This window comes from Sycon ciliatum, chromosome 2 (assembly GCF_964019385.1).
Source record: "Sycon ciliatum chromosome 2, ocSycCili1.1, whole genome shotgun sequence".
Taxonomy (NCBI): Eukaryota; Metazoa; Porifera; class Calcarea; order Leucosolenida; family Sycettidae; genus Sycon; species Sycon ciliatum.
This window is the reverse complement of record NC_088644.1, coordinates 48,398,915-48,415,291: the sequence shown is the minus strand read 5'-3', so window position 1 is coordinate 48,415,291 and position 16,377 is coordinate 48,398,915. Positions and strand designations below refer to the sequence as shown.

The 16,377-nt window shown below is 49.1% G+C and overlaps 2 protein-coding genes across 3 annotated transcripts; both read left to right on the top strand.

The window, feature by feature from the left end:
* Positions 1 to 321: 321 nt before the first annotated feature.
* LOC135810291 (ankyrin-1-like) lies at positions 322 to 7,735 on the top strand. Of its 2 annotated transcripts, none has more exons than XM_065323776.1 (8): positions 322 to 580; positions 2,749 to 2,921; positions 3,381 to 3,503; positions 3,773 to 3,874; positions 4,378 to 4,488; positions 5,015 to 5,098; positions 6,749 to 6,791; positions 7,111 to 7,735. In XM_065323776.1, the coding sequence occupies exons 1-8, from the start codon at positions 418 to 420 to the stop codon at positions 7,113 to 7,115; spliced, it is 804 nt and encodes a 267-aa protein (XP_065179848.1). In that variant the 5' UTR covers positions 322 to 417; the 3' UTR covers positions 7,116 to 7,735. The 2 variants fall into 2 exon arrangements, with proteins under 2 accessions (XP_065179848.1, XP_065179849.1); XM_065323777.1 differs by lacking the exon at positions 322 to 580 and adding an exon at positions 1,918 to 2,186.
* Positions 7,736 to 12,691: 4,956 nt separating this feature from the next.
* LOC135810670 (uncharacterized) lies at positions 12,692 to 15,549 on the top strand. Its single transcript, XM_065324161.1, has 2 exons — positions 12,692 to 14,360; positions 14,459 to 15,549. The coding sequence occupies exons 1-2, from the start codon at positions 12,692 to 12,694 to the stop codon at positions 15,547 to 15,549; spliced, it is 2,760 nt and encodes a 919-aa protein (XP_065180233.1).
* The last annotated feature ends 828 nt before the right edge of the window (positions 15,550 to 16,377 follow it).

Genomic DNA, 16,377 nt, shown 5'->3' with positions numbered 1-16,377 from the left:
CACCGTCTGTACATAATATGTCAACCTGTTCAGAACTTGTGATTAGTCAGGTCGCTGCTCTACTCAGAGAGTCTGCTCAGGCTAGTCTTACAAGCCATCCATTGTCTGCACAAGCCTGTCACAACACCGTGTTGTCAGTACAATCCAATGAACGAACCTATTCAAATTCAACCAATCAGCAACGTAAATCCTAGCAACCAACCAGTTGCAGTGTCTAAGCTGAAAGCTTATGCCACGGCAGCGCGACTACTAGACGCATGCGTGGAATAAAGTGTCGCGGAGACGCTGCGCTTGTGCAATCACATACATTAGATGCTATCGTTCCTCCTCTTTCTCTGTGAGATTTTCTGCAGTGCGATTCATACTGACTACTGATTCTTTGCTTTTCGTAAGAATACAAAACCTTTTACTGCGAAGATGCCTTCACTCAAATTTCACGCCAAGTATCATTCAGAAGATGTTGTTGTGTCCTCTGACGGACGCGAAGTGACCAGACTTCCCTCTGGTACCGTCCCGGAACCAACCCAACGTGCCGCCGTCGCTGTCTCTCAAACTCAGCCTGCAGCAAAATCGCAACGAGGTACGTACGCGCGCGCGCGCGCGCGTGGGTGCGTGCGTGAGTCTCTGTGTATGTGTGTGCGTGTGTGTGTATCACTGTGTGCGTGGTGTTTTGTTATTGTCCGCGTTGAAAAGATCACTTCTTATCTGAATGGACGTGTGGTTCTTTCTCTCTCCCACAGTCTACTGGATATTGTCTGAACACACACTAGTAGGCATGTGAGACTGATGTGCACGGTAGATATCTATAACTTGCTTATAGAGAATTCAAGAGAATGGCACGTCAAAAGTATCTAGTACAGTAGGCAAACTCACATTCATTCATACTCTCCTACGTGATCCACAATAGCTGACCTCCACGTACAGTACTCCTCAATGAAATCCAGTCACGTCACTCAAGTTTGCACCTTGCATTATTTCCCAGCCCAGTGTTAGCAGGTCTAGGGCTGCGAAAAGTCCGGCGCGTACTCGAGTGAGGCGAATGGATTTCATTGAGCAACGCTGTAGTATCCAATAATACGGAGTGAATTGTCAGATTGTCAGACTGTTTTGTCGATAGAAGTGCTCTGGCATAGGATTCAGTTTAGGCCCACCAGAACATACTACAGTGTAGCATGATGTAACGCAGTGGGTGGTGGTCGCACTACTAGTAGCATGAAACCAAGAAAGTAGGTCAGCTATTGTGGATCACGTAGGAGAGAATGAATGAATGTGAGTTTCCCTACTGTATGCCACATGTAGACCAGGTACATAGTCGCATTTGTATTCCACTGGTTTGGGCAGTGGAGATTTCTGTGCCCTTGCACATGCCTTGGTTGATCACAGTATGACCGTTTTTGGGGTCAGCAGATCATGTCGTCATCTCGACCGGCCGGCCGTGCATTGCATAGGCCCCTGTACTGATCACTTAGTTGATTCCAAATTTGCACTTTGTTTCGGGTCTGTAGAGTGTTGTGTGGTGTCTCTGGTCTAGTCCCCAGTATATCTACTCACCAGTGCTATGCGCAGACACAGATGCTACGCAGCAATGACTCTGATGTCTGAGACGTCGCTAGACTACAAGTAGAGTCCTTGGTGTATATTGTTGTATCAAAATCGACGTTTATCTATGACGTAACAATTACACGCGTGTACGTAGATCTACGTAGGCTAGGCTGTGTACCTAGCGAACACTGCACTAGAAAGAGTTAGTACCGATTACAGTCATCCACAGTAATACATTTTGTATCAGACTATGAACAGTCTACTGCTGTCTGTAATGTTCCATACATCAACAGAGCGCTAGCAAACTAGAGGTCAGAGTTCAAAGGTTCAGTCAGTTGATCCCTCACATTTTCCCGTCGCGCTGCTGAATACTTTCTGGTTGCTCGTCAAGACTTTCGTCCGTTCCTTGAAGTTCATTAGTAGTCTTGTTCATGTCCAAGGAACATCAGGAGGAGGTTTTGAAACTCAGCCATAGGTACTGGACTAGAGTATTTGCATGTTGATGTTTTACTTCAGCAGTGCCCTTCCTCGTCGTGTAAAGTTTCAATTGAAATATTTCCAGCAATTCAGTTAGTCGAGTGGGAGTAGTTCGTAGTGTTTCTTTGGATCAATGGAAGCGAGACGGAAGGGGACCATCCTAGACTGTGAGTAAAAACAGGTTTCTTCCCAATAGCTACGCTTTGCCGTCGTTCATTTCCTTTGTTTTTGAATGCCGTTTGTCGTGAACCTTCGTATCTGTCCTCGTCTCGTGTCACAAAGTGACGGCCATTCAGTGACCTAAATTGATTGTTTGTTGAGGCGTGGAGTAGTTTTCTTTCGTCGAGAGTTGTCGTAGGCAGTGGTAGCAATGAGGTGTAACATTTGTCGGTCGTTTCTGTAATTTTGTTCAAGAACGTAAATTGCATGTGTTGCAGTGTGTTGTGAAGACGCCCCGTGATGTCGTTCATTGATCGTCTTCACCTCTTTCAGCTACAGTCACTGACAACCATATATAGCTGTATGTACGGTTATTGTGACGTTTGTTTGTGAATGATGGTTGCTAGGATACCTGTACCACGCTGTACTCTGTGGCGACAAATGTCATTACTTGCCACTGTCCAAATAAGGGTGATCACTATGACGTCATACCGTGTGTCTGTGCATGTGCCAACAAAAATGAAGAGGTGAAAATATCATTCGTATGTTGTGTCTGTTTGTACGGTACAGATCTTGAAGAAACTGTGAAGAAATTTGCTGATGCAGTTTCTGAGAAAGGACGAGCGATGTATGAGATATGGGCGTTGGTGTTCAACGTCCTTCATCTCCTCCATAGTACTGGAGCAGAGAAAGTTAGATGGTCACCACCTGGTCATGAAGGCAAATGCTCCTACACACTAGGAGTAAGTAGAGTGTTGATGTAATGTGTGTTTATGTGCGTGTGTGTGTGTGTAGGTGTGTGTGTGTGTGTGTGTGTGTGTATGTGTGTGTGTCTATCTGTCTGTCTGTGTAGGTGCAGGCACCTGTGTGTGTGTGCACGTGCGCGTGTCCGTGTGTGTGTGTGATCACGTACCCGTATGTGTATATGCATGTTCAAGTGGTGACACGCCGTCTTCTTCTTGTCTGTACCATTGTCAAGTGACTGATGATCAGTGGAAATTGTTTCTGTGACATAACATTACAAGATGTGCAATTGCTGCAAGCTTCTCTCAAGTTGGAATAAAGTTATGACAATTTGACTGGTTTTGACCTCTGAGGTCAATCAATAGGTTTCCTAACTCCTAATGGCATTGTACTGAGAGTATTGTTGCTGTCATTGTTGTAATTGTCAAATTGTTTCTTCTGTTTTGTATATCACATAGGTCACGATGATACTTGTTCTCTGCTTTTGTGGTGAACATTTGGGTGATGAAATGATGCAAGGTCTTGTCGACTATATTCTTCACTTCAAGTCAGTTGATGTGAATGAAGAAGATAAGACCAAAGTAAGTGGTTGTGTTTTGGATTGTGACAAGAGACATTGTCTGTGTTCAGTATACTGTGCTGGTTCACTGCCATGTGTACGTCTTTGCTGGTGTCTCTGTGTGTACGTTTGTTTCCTTGTTGGTGTGTTTGGCCTGTGTATATGTACTGCATGTTCATCTGTGTGTTTGTGTGTGTATGTACGTGTGTGTGTGTGCAAGCGCGCGCATGTGTGTGTGTGTGCGTGTGTTTGTGTGTGTGTGTGTGTGTGTGTGTGTGTGTGTCTGTTCAGGACAACAGCACACTCTTACACCATTGTGCAGCGACAGGCAAAGCACGTTTAGCAAAACTGCTCATCGAACGCGGCGCTTGCCTCAACGCACAGACCATCCCTGTAAGAAATAGTGTTACTCTAGAGTCTGGTTGTCTCAACTGAATTCTCAGTTTGTAATTTCTTACATGTCTGTGTGTATGTCTATAAGACAATCTGTTCATCGTTCGTACTCGTATGTCCTTTTGTCCACGTGTATTCATGTTTGCACTCACATCTGTTCCTCAGAAACGACATTTTCATTGTACAACCTGTGTTATCTTGTAGGCTCACGTGTGTTCTTGTGTGCATGTGTGTGTGTGTGTGTGTGTGTGTGTATGTGTATGTGTGTGTGTGTGTGTGTGTGTGTGTGTGTGTCCATGGGTGTGTACTCACATGTGCACACAATGACTTGTAATTCTTCATGTTTGTGCATGTGCCTGTGGTCCTGCATGTGTGTTCATGTGTGCACGTGCATTGTTGTGTTTGTTCTAGTTGTCCAGGTCTGTGTCGGTGTGTGGTTGTAGTAGTTAGTGTAATGGTTGTATAGCAATACTCATCACATTCTCTCTTTCTCTACACTACAGCGATATACTCCACTTCACTTGGCAGTCCTCTGGAACAAGATCAATGTTGTCAAGGTGATACTGTCACATGACAGTGACGGTGTCACCTTGAATACTGCACTGCTTGACAAGGTAAGTATTTGATTGTGTGTTGTTGTGAAGTGAACAGTTTCTACTCGTCCTTCTCACCTGTCCTGCCTCTCTCTCTCTTTCTCTCTCTCTCTCTCTCTCTTTTTCTCTCTCTCTCTCTCTCTCTGAATGGAGTGAGTGTTTGATTGTGTTTGTTGGAACGAGTAAGGAGTGATGAGTTGTTGTTATTGTAACGAGTACAGGGAAGACATGCAGTTGCTCCTGACGAAGAGCTGTCATGATGATGTCTTTCCCTCCTCCTCATAGTTTCCTTTACCATTTTTTGAAATTTTTCGAAGAGTGAAATGAATTGAAGTGCTTGAATACAGTTCTAGGACAGGGATGTCAATGAGGAAGATGTTGTTTGTCATGTGAGTTATTTCAAGAGGTCATTGGCTAGTTCTCATCGTCGATAATGTGCTTGTTGTGCTGCATAGGTCATTTTCGTGAGATTGTAAATTTCTTCGTTTTTTGAATGAGTATATCTGTTGTTGTTGTTGTGCTTGTGATGTGTTGTTGTGCTACTCAGTATGGTTTCACAGCATTGGGCACAGCAAAGCTATATGGTCGTGATGAATGTGTGCAGCTTCTCACACAGCATGAAGCTGACAAGGTATGTGTTTATTTTGTAGTTCATGAGTGAGTAAATATGTATGTAGTGTGTGGAGTGTGTAATGGTGGAGTATGGCTGAATCACTGACTGGCATGAACCCAGAAATGCCAACCAGCTGGGTCTGTTTTGCGTACTCGGGATTTTGATTTTCTGTACTTGTCAGTGTTTTGCGTGCTAACGTGTACTGACGTGTGTTGTCGGTTTTGACACACACATGCACGTCGCTGCCTGAATTTGTACTGCAGGATAGATGTGACTTGTACCCACGACAGAATGTTTTGTGATGTCTGAAGTCGTAACATGGCAAGCACTCACTTTGCAAGGATATTCATTACTCAGCTTGCGCTTGCCACGCTTCAACATGTTTACGTAAACAAATCCACGGTTCACGTGATCCTCGGCTGGAGGCTGAGTTTTCCGCATCCGCAGGAACGCCACCACCCTGTGGGGGGGGGGGGGGGAGGCTCTGAGGGTGTAGGGGCGGACTTGCAAAGTGGAAGAAATCCCTGCAAGGTCCTTGTCAACCTGTGATGTATACCCAAAGTGTGCCCAAGTGTCCATGCCACAGAAGGGCACCCATTGTACCTGTGATGAAAAATACCATGGCAGCTCACAGGGCTGGCAAATACGTGACTGGTCTGGGGATTGTCCCTGCCGTGCGGTAGGGGTATCCAGCTCTTGCAGGCATGCAATGGCTGTGGGGAGAACTGGTTACTGCCAGGATGTGTAGGGGCAGGAGGGGGGGGGGGGCTGTGAGGATATGTAGCGGCAGGGGGGGGGGGCTGTGAGGATGTGGGGGGGGGGGGGAAGGGCTGTGAGGATGTCGGGGGGGGGGGTGTGAGGATGTGTAGGGGCAGGGGGGGGGGCTGTGAGGATGTGTAGCAGGGGAGGGGGGGGGCTGTGAGGATGTGGGGGGGGGGGGGGAGGGAGGGGAGCTGTGAGGATGTGTAGGGGAGGGGGGAGCTGTGAGGATGTGTAGGGGCAGGGGAGGGGGGAGGGGGGGGGGGCTGTGAGGATGTGTGGGGCAGGGGGATGTGTACGGGCCGGGAGGGTTTTGAGGATGTGTAGGGTGCCAGGCCGGGGGGGGGGGGGGGCTCTGAGGTTGTGTAGGGGCAGGGGGGGGGGGGTGGTTGAGGATGTGTAGGACGGCGGGGGGGGGGGGGGGGGGGGCTGGCCTTGGACGGTGTGATGGTTGTAGGTGTGTGTGTGGGGGGGGGGGGAGCTGTGATGGCGTAAGGGGTTGGAGTCTGTGAGGGTGTAGGTGTGTGTGGGGGTGGGGGTGTGAGGTGAGGGGGGGGGGGGGGGGGAGGCTGTGAGAGTGTTTAGGGTATGGGGGTATGTGAGTGTTGGTGATGGCTACAGTTTCCTCCAACGAAAAACTCTCATTTTTTTCGTTTTCCAATTTCTTGTTGTGTGTATCTTGTTCTCTCTATTGCTAGTGTGTGCGTACACGTATGTTAACGTTCAGATCTGTGTCGGTGTCTTTGTCAGCGATGTGTGTGGATATGGCAAACCATTCTGTTGATTCCCCTCATTCAGTTGTTGGCTATCAGATACCAGTGGGCAGTGTAGTCAGCAGTGTAGTCGATAGTGTAGGCTGTCAACCCTGTGCACTCACTGAACTGACTATGTGTTTTGTTATGTGTCCAGGCAAAGAAGAAAATTGAGAAGATAGTGTTGTCATTAGACGTTGGTAAGGGATAAACTGTTGAGTGATTATAATTAAATTTCAACAGAGAACACATCTCAAACGATTTTGTTCTTGGCATTGTCGTCATCGCTGTCATCATAGTCGTCAACACTGCTTTTTTCATCCTGTGATCAAGATTGATTTTTCAAAGTATAAAAATGTGGTATTCACTTGGAACAGTTAGTCATAACTCGTAACATTTTGTTGTCCTTTTTTCACCATAATGTGGTAGTTCCTGTTGTTCTTTCGCTTGCTGAAATTAACTCGATGCTGTTGTGTTCTCGTCTCTTGTGTTTCGTCTCCATGAACAATTGTCATGAAGACTGAAGAAGTGTGACAGCCGCTGTGACGGGCAAGCCTAGTCTGCATAGCCACAACGGGTGACGTCTACCACTCGTGTGTTTGAGTGTGAGTGTGTGTGTGTTTTAGATGTATGGAATTTTAGGAAATTAGTAAACGGACTTCTCGTTTATAGTTTGCTTCTTGGTTCTTGAAATATCTGATAGATGTGTTCCATGCATTCTATTCGCCATGCTCTTTACAAGTACAAGGAAATTTCCTGAATAATGTTCATTGTCGTTGTCGTCTGGTAATCAAATTAATTACATCATAGCTGATCGTTGTCCTCCACCAGCCTGCACCGTGAACTTAGCCAGTTTTATTAGTTGTTTGAAACTATTTTCCCTCTAGCCAAATTTCTTAGTGTGCAGCGCTGGCTGACTATCGTGTACAATTGACCGTGCCATTCTTTGTATTTGTTTCTGACCTTTTCTTGTTTCCGTACACGTGACAATGTTGCTGTTGCCTCAGCTTTGGTGTTTTGTATCTGGAAAGATTATTGCTGATACAATTTAAACTCTCAGATATTCCAAATACTCTTTCTGCTCTCAGACTATGCTAGGTTCAAGTTTGAACTGAACCTAGGCGGTTTACAGGAGAGTACGAGATCACGGCTACCTGGAGTTGTACATGTACATGTGTGTGTGTGTATGTGTGTGTGTGTGTGTGTGTGTGTGTGTGTGTGTGTGTGTGTGAACGTGTGTGTGAACGTGTGTGTGTAGGTGTTTGTGTGGTGGTGTGTGTGTGTAATGTGCGTGTGTGTTCGCGCATGCGCCTTGGAGGTTTGTTAGTTGCACGATGCTTAGTGACCTCAGCCTCAATCCCGGAGACGGCATCTTGATGGCTCGACATGGCTTTGTTTCAATATTAACCGTTCAGCCCCAAATAGGTTTTGGGAGTTACAATTGGTGCGTTTTATGTCCCCATGACGTCGAGACCTCAGGTCGGCTGAGGGCAAAAAGCCTCACCATCACTATGCTACCACTATGCAATTTTTTGTCTTTGCCTGTGAGCTGCGATCATTGTAAAAAAAATAATAAAATAAAAAATTGCATGTGTAGTGTCATTCCAAGGCACTTCCTTGCTATCGCTGTGATGTCCTGCGTGCAAAAGACCATACACAAGCAAACTCTAGCGTATACTTCAGTAAACCTGGTCGTATTTAAGGCTAACACCGGGATTTATTGTACTGACTGGTCTTGTGTTAAACCCTGTATGACAGTATGACTAGTCTTATCAGGACACGTTACGACTAAACACTGTTCATAACCACTAGTCTTATCAGGTCACGTGACGACTAAACACTGTTCATAACCACTAGTCTTGATCAGGACACGTTACGACTAAACACTGTTCATAACCACTAGTCTTATCAGGACACGTTACGACTAAACACTGTTCATAACCACTAGTCTTATCAGGACACGTTACGACTAAACACTGTTCATAACCACTAGTCTTATCAGGACACGTTATGACTAAACACTGTTCATAACCACTAGTCTTATCAGGAAACGTTATGACTAAACACTGTTCATAACCACTAGTCTTATCAGGACACGTTATGACTAAACACTGTTCATAACCACTAGTCTTATCAGGTCACGTTACGACTAAACACTGTTCATAACCACTAGTCTTATCAGGTCACGTGACGACTAAACACTGTTCATAACCACTAGTCTTATCAGGACACGTGACGACTAAACACTGTTCATAACCACTAGTCTTATCAGGACACGTTACGACTAAACACTGTTCATAACCACTAGTCTTATCAGGACACGTTACGACTAAACACTGTTCATACCCACTAGTCTTATCAGTACACGTTATGACTAAACACTGTTCATAACCACTAGTCTTATCAGGACACGTTACGACTAAACACTGGTCATACCCACTAGTCTTATCAGGACACGTTATGACTAAACACTGTTCATAACCACTAGTCTTATCAGGACACGTTACGACTAAACACTGTTCATACCCACTAGTCTTATCAGGACACGTTATGACTAAACACTGTTCATAACCACTAGTCTTATCAGGTCACATGATGACTAAACACTGTTCATAACCACTACACCACCTTTACTGTGTACTGTTAAAGCTGATTTTTCCGTGATGTGTTTTTTGCGGTAACTTTGGTGCCGACAATTTTTAGCGAAAATAAAACGCCCCGAAATTTTCGGTAGAACCGATTCTGTATACATGTCGTACTAGTACCGTAAAATCCCGCCAGAGCGCCCCTATCTCCTTTTTTTTTTTTTTTTTTTACCGCGCGAAATCTGCCACTGCACGGGCAACAGAACATAATGAGACTCGTGAAAAAAACCTATCTCCTCGACGCTTCAGGTGGGGAGGGGCGGATGGGCGAGTCCTACTTGCCGCATTCAGTGCTACAGTCAGTTTCAAAAAGATTAGCAATCCTGGCGATCGCCCGGGGAGTTTGCCGTCTTACCGTATGCGCGCTCGAGAGCTGGCTGGAAAAACTCACTGTGAACTCGAAGAAATAATCCGCGCGAAAGCATGAAAAATGACAACTTACTCACGTCGGTACATGTACCGGTACGTCTGGTTTACAACAAACGAGTTCTTCCTCGTATCGATATGGACAGAGAGGCTCAGGACATGTCGAAAGTGTGGTAAATGTTGACGAGCGGGATGGGTCCCAATTCGTTTCGTGCCCAATTTCTTTGAGCTGCGATGCAATTTACTCTCACGATGTGACGAAAACGACATCGACACAGACTCATTCCCAAGGCCATGACTTGGCAAAGCTATCCGTGTGACTTCGACGACATTTTGAGAAAAGCAGACGCCTGTGAAAGCTGTTGACTCCTACATTCAAATAAATTGGCGATCTTGAAATACTAAAATAATTCTCAAAGAGAAATCGATCGATCGATGTGCCGTTGTATTCAACAACACGTAGCTACAGCGCAATGACTTCCGTGTTCACTCGCACCGTTTCAGTGTTGTGGGTGTGTTCACAAGTGTCTTTGTTCGGCAGGAAACGCGAGCTCCAACAACAACAAATCGTTTGGCGCAGCCACCCAGTCCTTCTTTGGCTTGTACTTTTTGTACCAGCGTGACCACCAAAACAATGAAAAAAGTTTGACTTGAAAATAGTTTGGGATTTGAATCACAACTTCATGGTCAGCAGACAGCATTCATAACCACAAGGCCAAAAAGGAAAGGATAAATCGTGGGTTTTGATAAAAAATCGATACTGACATCCAGGGCAAATTGTAAACCATGGGAAAAAGCCGGAAACCTGGCCGAAATTCTAACTCCTTAACGGCTGGTCCAATTGTTCCGAAACCTTCACAGAACAATTTGCCGTGTCCTAACAAGCCATTCTATGTACTTTGTTGTCCAAATTTCCCTTATCTTCATACTTTTTAAGACCAAAACCTGATTGCTAATCTTTTTGAAATGGACTATACATGAAAACATACTCACCCTACGAAAACAGTTCGTGCATCTCGTACACCGATCAAAGGTCATCAAGAGCCAGGAGTCGTAGGGCGCGCTCACACTGCGACCAAAACCAGCGTCCATGCGGCCATGCGGCCAAGTTGCATGGCAACGGCATGAACTTGACCAAAACGTCGCGGCCACGTTTCAAATCGTGACCGCGACCCCCGGAGGGGGGTGTCACGACTTGGCGGCAACATGATCGTAGACGTGAAGCGTATTTGTGTACAACCTGGCCTGAAGTATGTTCAATTTCTCAAATTCCGGTGTGTTGATTCATGAACATTTTGGACGATGTCGATTTTGTTTTTGTAGTTGCTTCGTTGTGATCGGGTCAGTGACCAATTTCTACATTTACTCGTTCAATACGATGGCAGCTTGGTCTGGCTTTTCGGTTTCGGAAATTATCTTTCTCTACTTTTCTGCGATGATGGAATGCCATACCTCAAGACATTTCAGTTATAGTCCATCAGCCAAGAACTCAGAAGTCGTCAAATTCAAGCACCCTGTTGCACTTAGAAATCGAATACTTGATTTTGGCTAGGCCTTGACGGATTATGCTAATATTTTCGTGAAATTATGCTTTTCGCATTGCTGAAAAAATTCCCGAATTATGCTTTTTTTATGCTAAAAGTTATCATATTATGCCGCATTATGCTCACACATGCTGCTAATGTACATGATGGTTCTGTGCAAAATAACAGGGTAGTTTTTTGTAGAGGGCGTTGCGTATCGGAGCGTCAGCTTCGATATAACAGTGTATTGCCTATGACGTCAGTCATTTCCTTCAACCCAGACCGGTCTTCAAAGTGCAAAAAATAAAATCCAGGCCCAACCCAGGATCGTCGCCTTTTTTATTTCCGCTCAACCCTAGATAGGTTTGCTTTTCAGCGTTTTGTTTGTCAGGTTTTACAGTAGTTACCGTTTACCGTAGTATTTACTATAGCGATGGAGGACAGTACTGCGCTCGTTTCTGCCGTTTCCTCGGCCGTGCAGGGTTTGTTGGGCCCGCTGGAGGATCGGCTCAGCGCCCTTGAGGCTTCATTGCAGAGTCGCCGAACTGGTCCAGCGGACAGTTCGGCACCGACTCCGGGCACTTCAGCCAGCATGTCTGGTGAAGCTGACCCTACAGACTCTTCGAGTGGGCAGGTCCCATCGAACGAGGTTGTGGACGAGCCGAAGCATGCTTCGGTGACTCCCGAGATTGCAGAATTCCTGGAGAAGGAATTTAGAGTTGGTCTGAAGACCAAGGACCGGAAGGAGATCCTGGACAGGTTTCCCCGGCCAAACACCGAGGTAGCTGTGACCCCGAAAATGGATTCGGAGCTGTTGGAGTTCCCTGGGCTGGCGTCCTCGTACAAAAAAGGCGTGGACACCAACTTGTTCTCAGTCCAGAGTAGCGTTTTGGACTGCCTGGGCCCGCTAACCGAACTGTGGATGGAGGCGCAGCGGGCCCTCGATGCTGATTCGGGTCTTGACCCGCAAGCTGTGCTGGAGCTGATACCAGTTGCACTGCGCCTTTTGGGCAACGCACACCATAAGCTGTCCTCGCAGCGCCGGCATGCTTTTCTGGAGCACCTGGATAAGGGTTTGACTGGCATGGCGGATGCCCCTTATTTGCAGGCTGGCACAGCTCTATTTGGGCCAGAGTTTTTGGCCCAAATGCAGGGCAAGGCTGACTCCCAGAAAGCTCTGGCTGATGTGTTGCGTCGCTACCGTGATGCCCGTGGCGGCACTAAGCCTCGCTCCCACTCAGCTAGTACCTCAGCCGCAACGGGTGGTGGTCAGTTTTTTCGGCGTTCCGGGACTGGCAAGTACGGCGGCAGCTCCCGGTATCAGCCCTACCGCAGCCCGTACACCAACACCCCCGCAGGCCGCAGTCCGTATCGCGGCGGCAGCTCTCACTCCTCTCCGATGTCCCGAGGCGGAGCCTCCAGCCAGTCCAGCTCCCACCGGAAGGGCAGTCGGTCCTAGAGACCTTCCTCCCGTCAGCTCTACGGGAAGTGGTGCCCGACGAGATCCTCCGCGCCGGGTCTTCATTGCCCTCCTGGCGGATGCCATTCGTGATATCGGCAGAGGAGATGGCCATCCCACACGGGGGTCGGCTTCGCCATTTTTACGAACGGTGGACGCTGCTGTCGTCCGATCCATGGGTCCTACAGTCAGTTCGTGGGGTCCACCTCGACCTCCTGAGTGTTCCAGTTCAGTCTACATGGCCTCATCCACGCCCATTGACAGCGGCGGAGACTGCGGCTGTGTCAGAGGAAGTCAGTTCCTTGGTGCAGAAGGAGGCGATTTACGCCCTCCCCAGCAACACTCCACCCGGTTGGGTCAGCTCCATCTTCGTGGTTCCGAAGGCTGGTGGGAAGCTGCGCCCGGTGGTCGACTTGCGGGCCCTGAACGGATATGTCCCGTATCATCATTTCAAGATGGAGGGCATCGGCACCCTCCGGGACTTGCTCCAGCCTGGGGACTTCCTCACCCGGCTGGATCTGAAGGATGCGTACCTCACAGTGGCGATGAGGGCCAGCGATCGTCGTTTCCTTCGTTTCAGCTGGCAGGGAGTTCTGTACGAGTTCCGGTCACTCCCATTCGGCCTGTCGTCAGCCCCCTGGACATTCACCAAACTCCTCCATCCGGTGGTGGCGACACTTCGCCAATTCGGAATCCGAGTGATCATCTATTTGGACGATCTGCTCATCCTGGCGCATTCGTTGCTGGCCGCTCGGGAAGCTACGGCGTCGGTTGTGCACCTGCTCTGCAGCCTCGGCTTTGTAATCAACTTCAGCAAGTCGTGCCTGGTCCCTTCTCAGGAGACCACGTTTCTGGGTTTCCTGGTGTGTTCGACGACCATGACAATCCAGATCTCACAGGATCGCCGGGACAAGCTTCTGCGGACCTGCCGCCAGCTACTTCAGGCGGATCGCACAACTGTCCGCGAGGTTGCCAGCGTGGTGGGCATGATGCAGTCAGCGTGGCCGGGAGTGTTGCCAGCACCTCTCCATCTCCGGGGCTTGCAAGACTTGAAGAATTCCGCTCGCCACGCAGCATTGGCATGGGAGTCTGCTCTGATTCTGAACTCTGCGTCCAAGGAGGATCTCCGCTGGTGGGTTCGTTTTCTGGACTCTTGGAACGGTCGTCCCGTGAAGGTCGAGTGTCCAGTGCTGACGATTGCCTCGGATGCCTCGTCCCAAGGGGGCGGCGGAGGTTGGGGCGCAGTCTGCGGGACGCAGACAACGGGTGGTCGTTGGTCTGCCGCGGAATCTCGGCTCCACATCAATGCTCTGGAGCTCCTGGCCGGGACATTTGCTGTCCAGTGCTTTGCCCGTCATGTCCAGAAGGGTCTTGTGTTGCTTCAGATGGACAATCAGTGTGCTGTCGCGTACGTGAACCGCATGGGCGGCACTCGGAGCCAGCGGTTGAATTCGCTAGCCGCGGAACTGTGGCACTGGTGCCTGGCCCGCCAAATCACCATTCGTGCCGAGTACATTCCCGGGGCCCTCAATGTCATAGCCGATTTCTGGTCTCGCAATCACAGTTCCTCAGAGTGGCATCTGCTTCCTCAGGCGTTTGCCTTGCTGAAGACCCGATATGGAGGTTGCCACGTGGATCTCTTTGCCACTCGGATCAACACGCAGCTACCGGACTTTGTTTCGTGGCATCCGGACCCACAGGCGGTGGCGACGGATGCGTTCTCTCAGCCGTGGCAGGAGATGGACGGGTATGCGTTTCCTCCCTTCTGCCTGATCGGCAAGGTCCTACGGCAGGTTCAGACTCAAGCTGTCCCTCGGTTGCTCCTGGTCACCCCATTGTGGCGCGGGGCCTCGTGGTTCCCAATGCTGCTCCAGATGGTGTCGGAGGCGCCGACGTTGCTACCACACGACAGGTCCCTGTTGACGGATCCTCTCGGCAATCCTCACCCATTGATGGCCAATGCCCGCCTCCGCTTGGTCGCGTGGCCCATCTCCGGCATTCCTACTCTATGTCAGGGTTTTCTGCAGCAGTGTCCGACCTCCTCGTTGCCTCCTGGCGGACCAACACCTCCCGTCACTATGACAGCGCTTGGGCACTGTGGAGTCGCTGGTGTGCGCAGCGGTCGATCGATCCGCTTCGCCCCGCACTGACTCGTGTTCTCGAGTTCTTGTCCGACCAGTTCCAGGACGGTCGCGCGTTCCGCACTATTTCTGGCTACCGGTCCGCTCTCTCTACCATGCTCCCTCCCGTCGACGGCACATCAGTTGGCTCTCACCCTACTGTGGTTCGGCTGCTCCGTGGTGCGTACAATCTCCGCCCGCCTGCGCCTCGCTACACCTTCACATGGGATGTTCAGCTGGTGTTGGATTTCTTGCGGTCATGGCCAGATGTGTCCGTTCTCAGTGACAAGCAGCTTACTCTGCGCCTTGCTATGCTCCTGGCGCTTTCTGGTGCATATCGTTGTGGCGAGCTTTGTCTGCTCTCAAGTGTCTTTTCCCAGCTCTCCGATGGCTCTGTCCGGCTCCCGCTCCTTGGTACTCGGAAGACCCAGCGTGTTGGTGAGCCTCTGCAGACGGTCCAGGTGTGCCCGTTCTCTGTTGCTGCCCTGTGTCCTGTTCAGCATCTGCTTGAGTATGGCCGTCGATCTGCCGTGTGGCGGCTAGATGGCTCTGGTCCTTTGCTGCTCTCGTTTCGTAAGCCGCATAAGCCTGTCTCTTCTCCCACCGTTGCCCGTTGGTTGAAGGAGGTGCTTGGTCTCGCTGGCATTGATACTGCTCAGTTCTCGGCTCATTCTTCCCGTGGCGCGGCCACATCTGCTGCTGCCCGTGCCGGTGTCTCTACTGCTGTTATCTTGGCAGCTGCTGATTGGAAGCGTGCTACTACATTTCGCCGCTTCTACTGCCGTGATGTCACCCCGCCGGCTGACTGCTTTAGTGCTGCGGTTCTGCGCTCTGCTACCGCTTAAGTGTGTCCTGCGGCTTTGCACCTGGCGCTGCCCATGCTGGCATGGCTTTTTCTTTCGTTGTGTGCGTCTCTGACCTCTGCATTGTGTGATCAGGTCTGTTGACTACATGCTTTGTTGACACGTCTTGTTCTTTATTTATACTTCGGCGTGCTTTCGGTGCGCCTTTCAGTTTCGCCTTCCTTCTCGTTGGACTTGGCCTATTTCCATACTTGGCATGGTTTCTTTTGCATCTCCCGTCCCTACCGGGTTTGCTATTATCCACTTTATGTCCTCGGTTTAGTGTTTGGGCTATGGCTTGCTATTTGCTTTCATATATCATGGCTCTGATAATATTGTCCCGCTTCACTCCGGTGTGGCGCATGGTCACCTTTGCTCCTCATTGGTGGTCTGGATTTATAGTGCTGGGGTTTGTTCAGCGCTTTTAACAATACACTGTTATATCGAAGCTGACGCTCCGATACGCAATTGCCCATTTCGCTAGCAATGGTACATTGCGACGGGAAGTGGGAGTTGTGTGAGGAGCGGAAGCGAGATATAACAGTGTCCCACCCGGCCCTTCCCTTTCTCTTGTCATAAATTAATGATCATAGGGTTTCGCTTCAATAACAGGCGACGATCCTGGGTTGGGCCTGGATTTTATTTTTTGCACTTTGAAGACCGGTCTGGGTTGAAGGAAATGACTGACGTCATAGGCAATACACTGTTATATCTCGCTTCCGCTCCTCACACAACTCCCACTTCCCGTCGCAATGTACCATTGCTAGCGAAATGGGCAATTGTACTGCAGTAGCCAAAGTTCAACGGGGTCAACGCACCGTCCGACCTAGC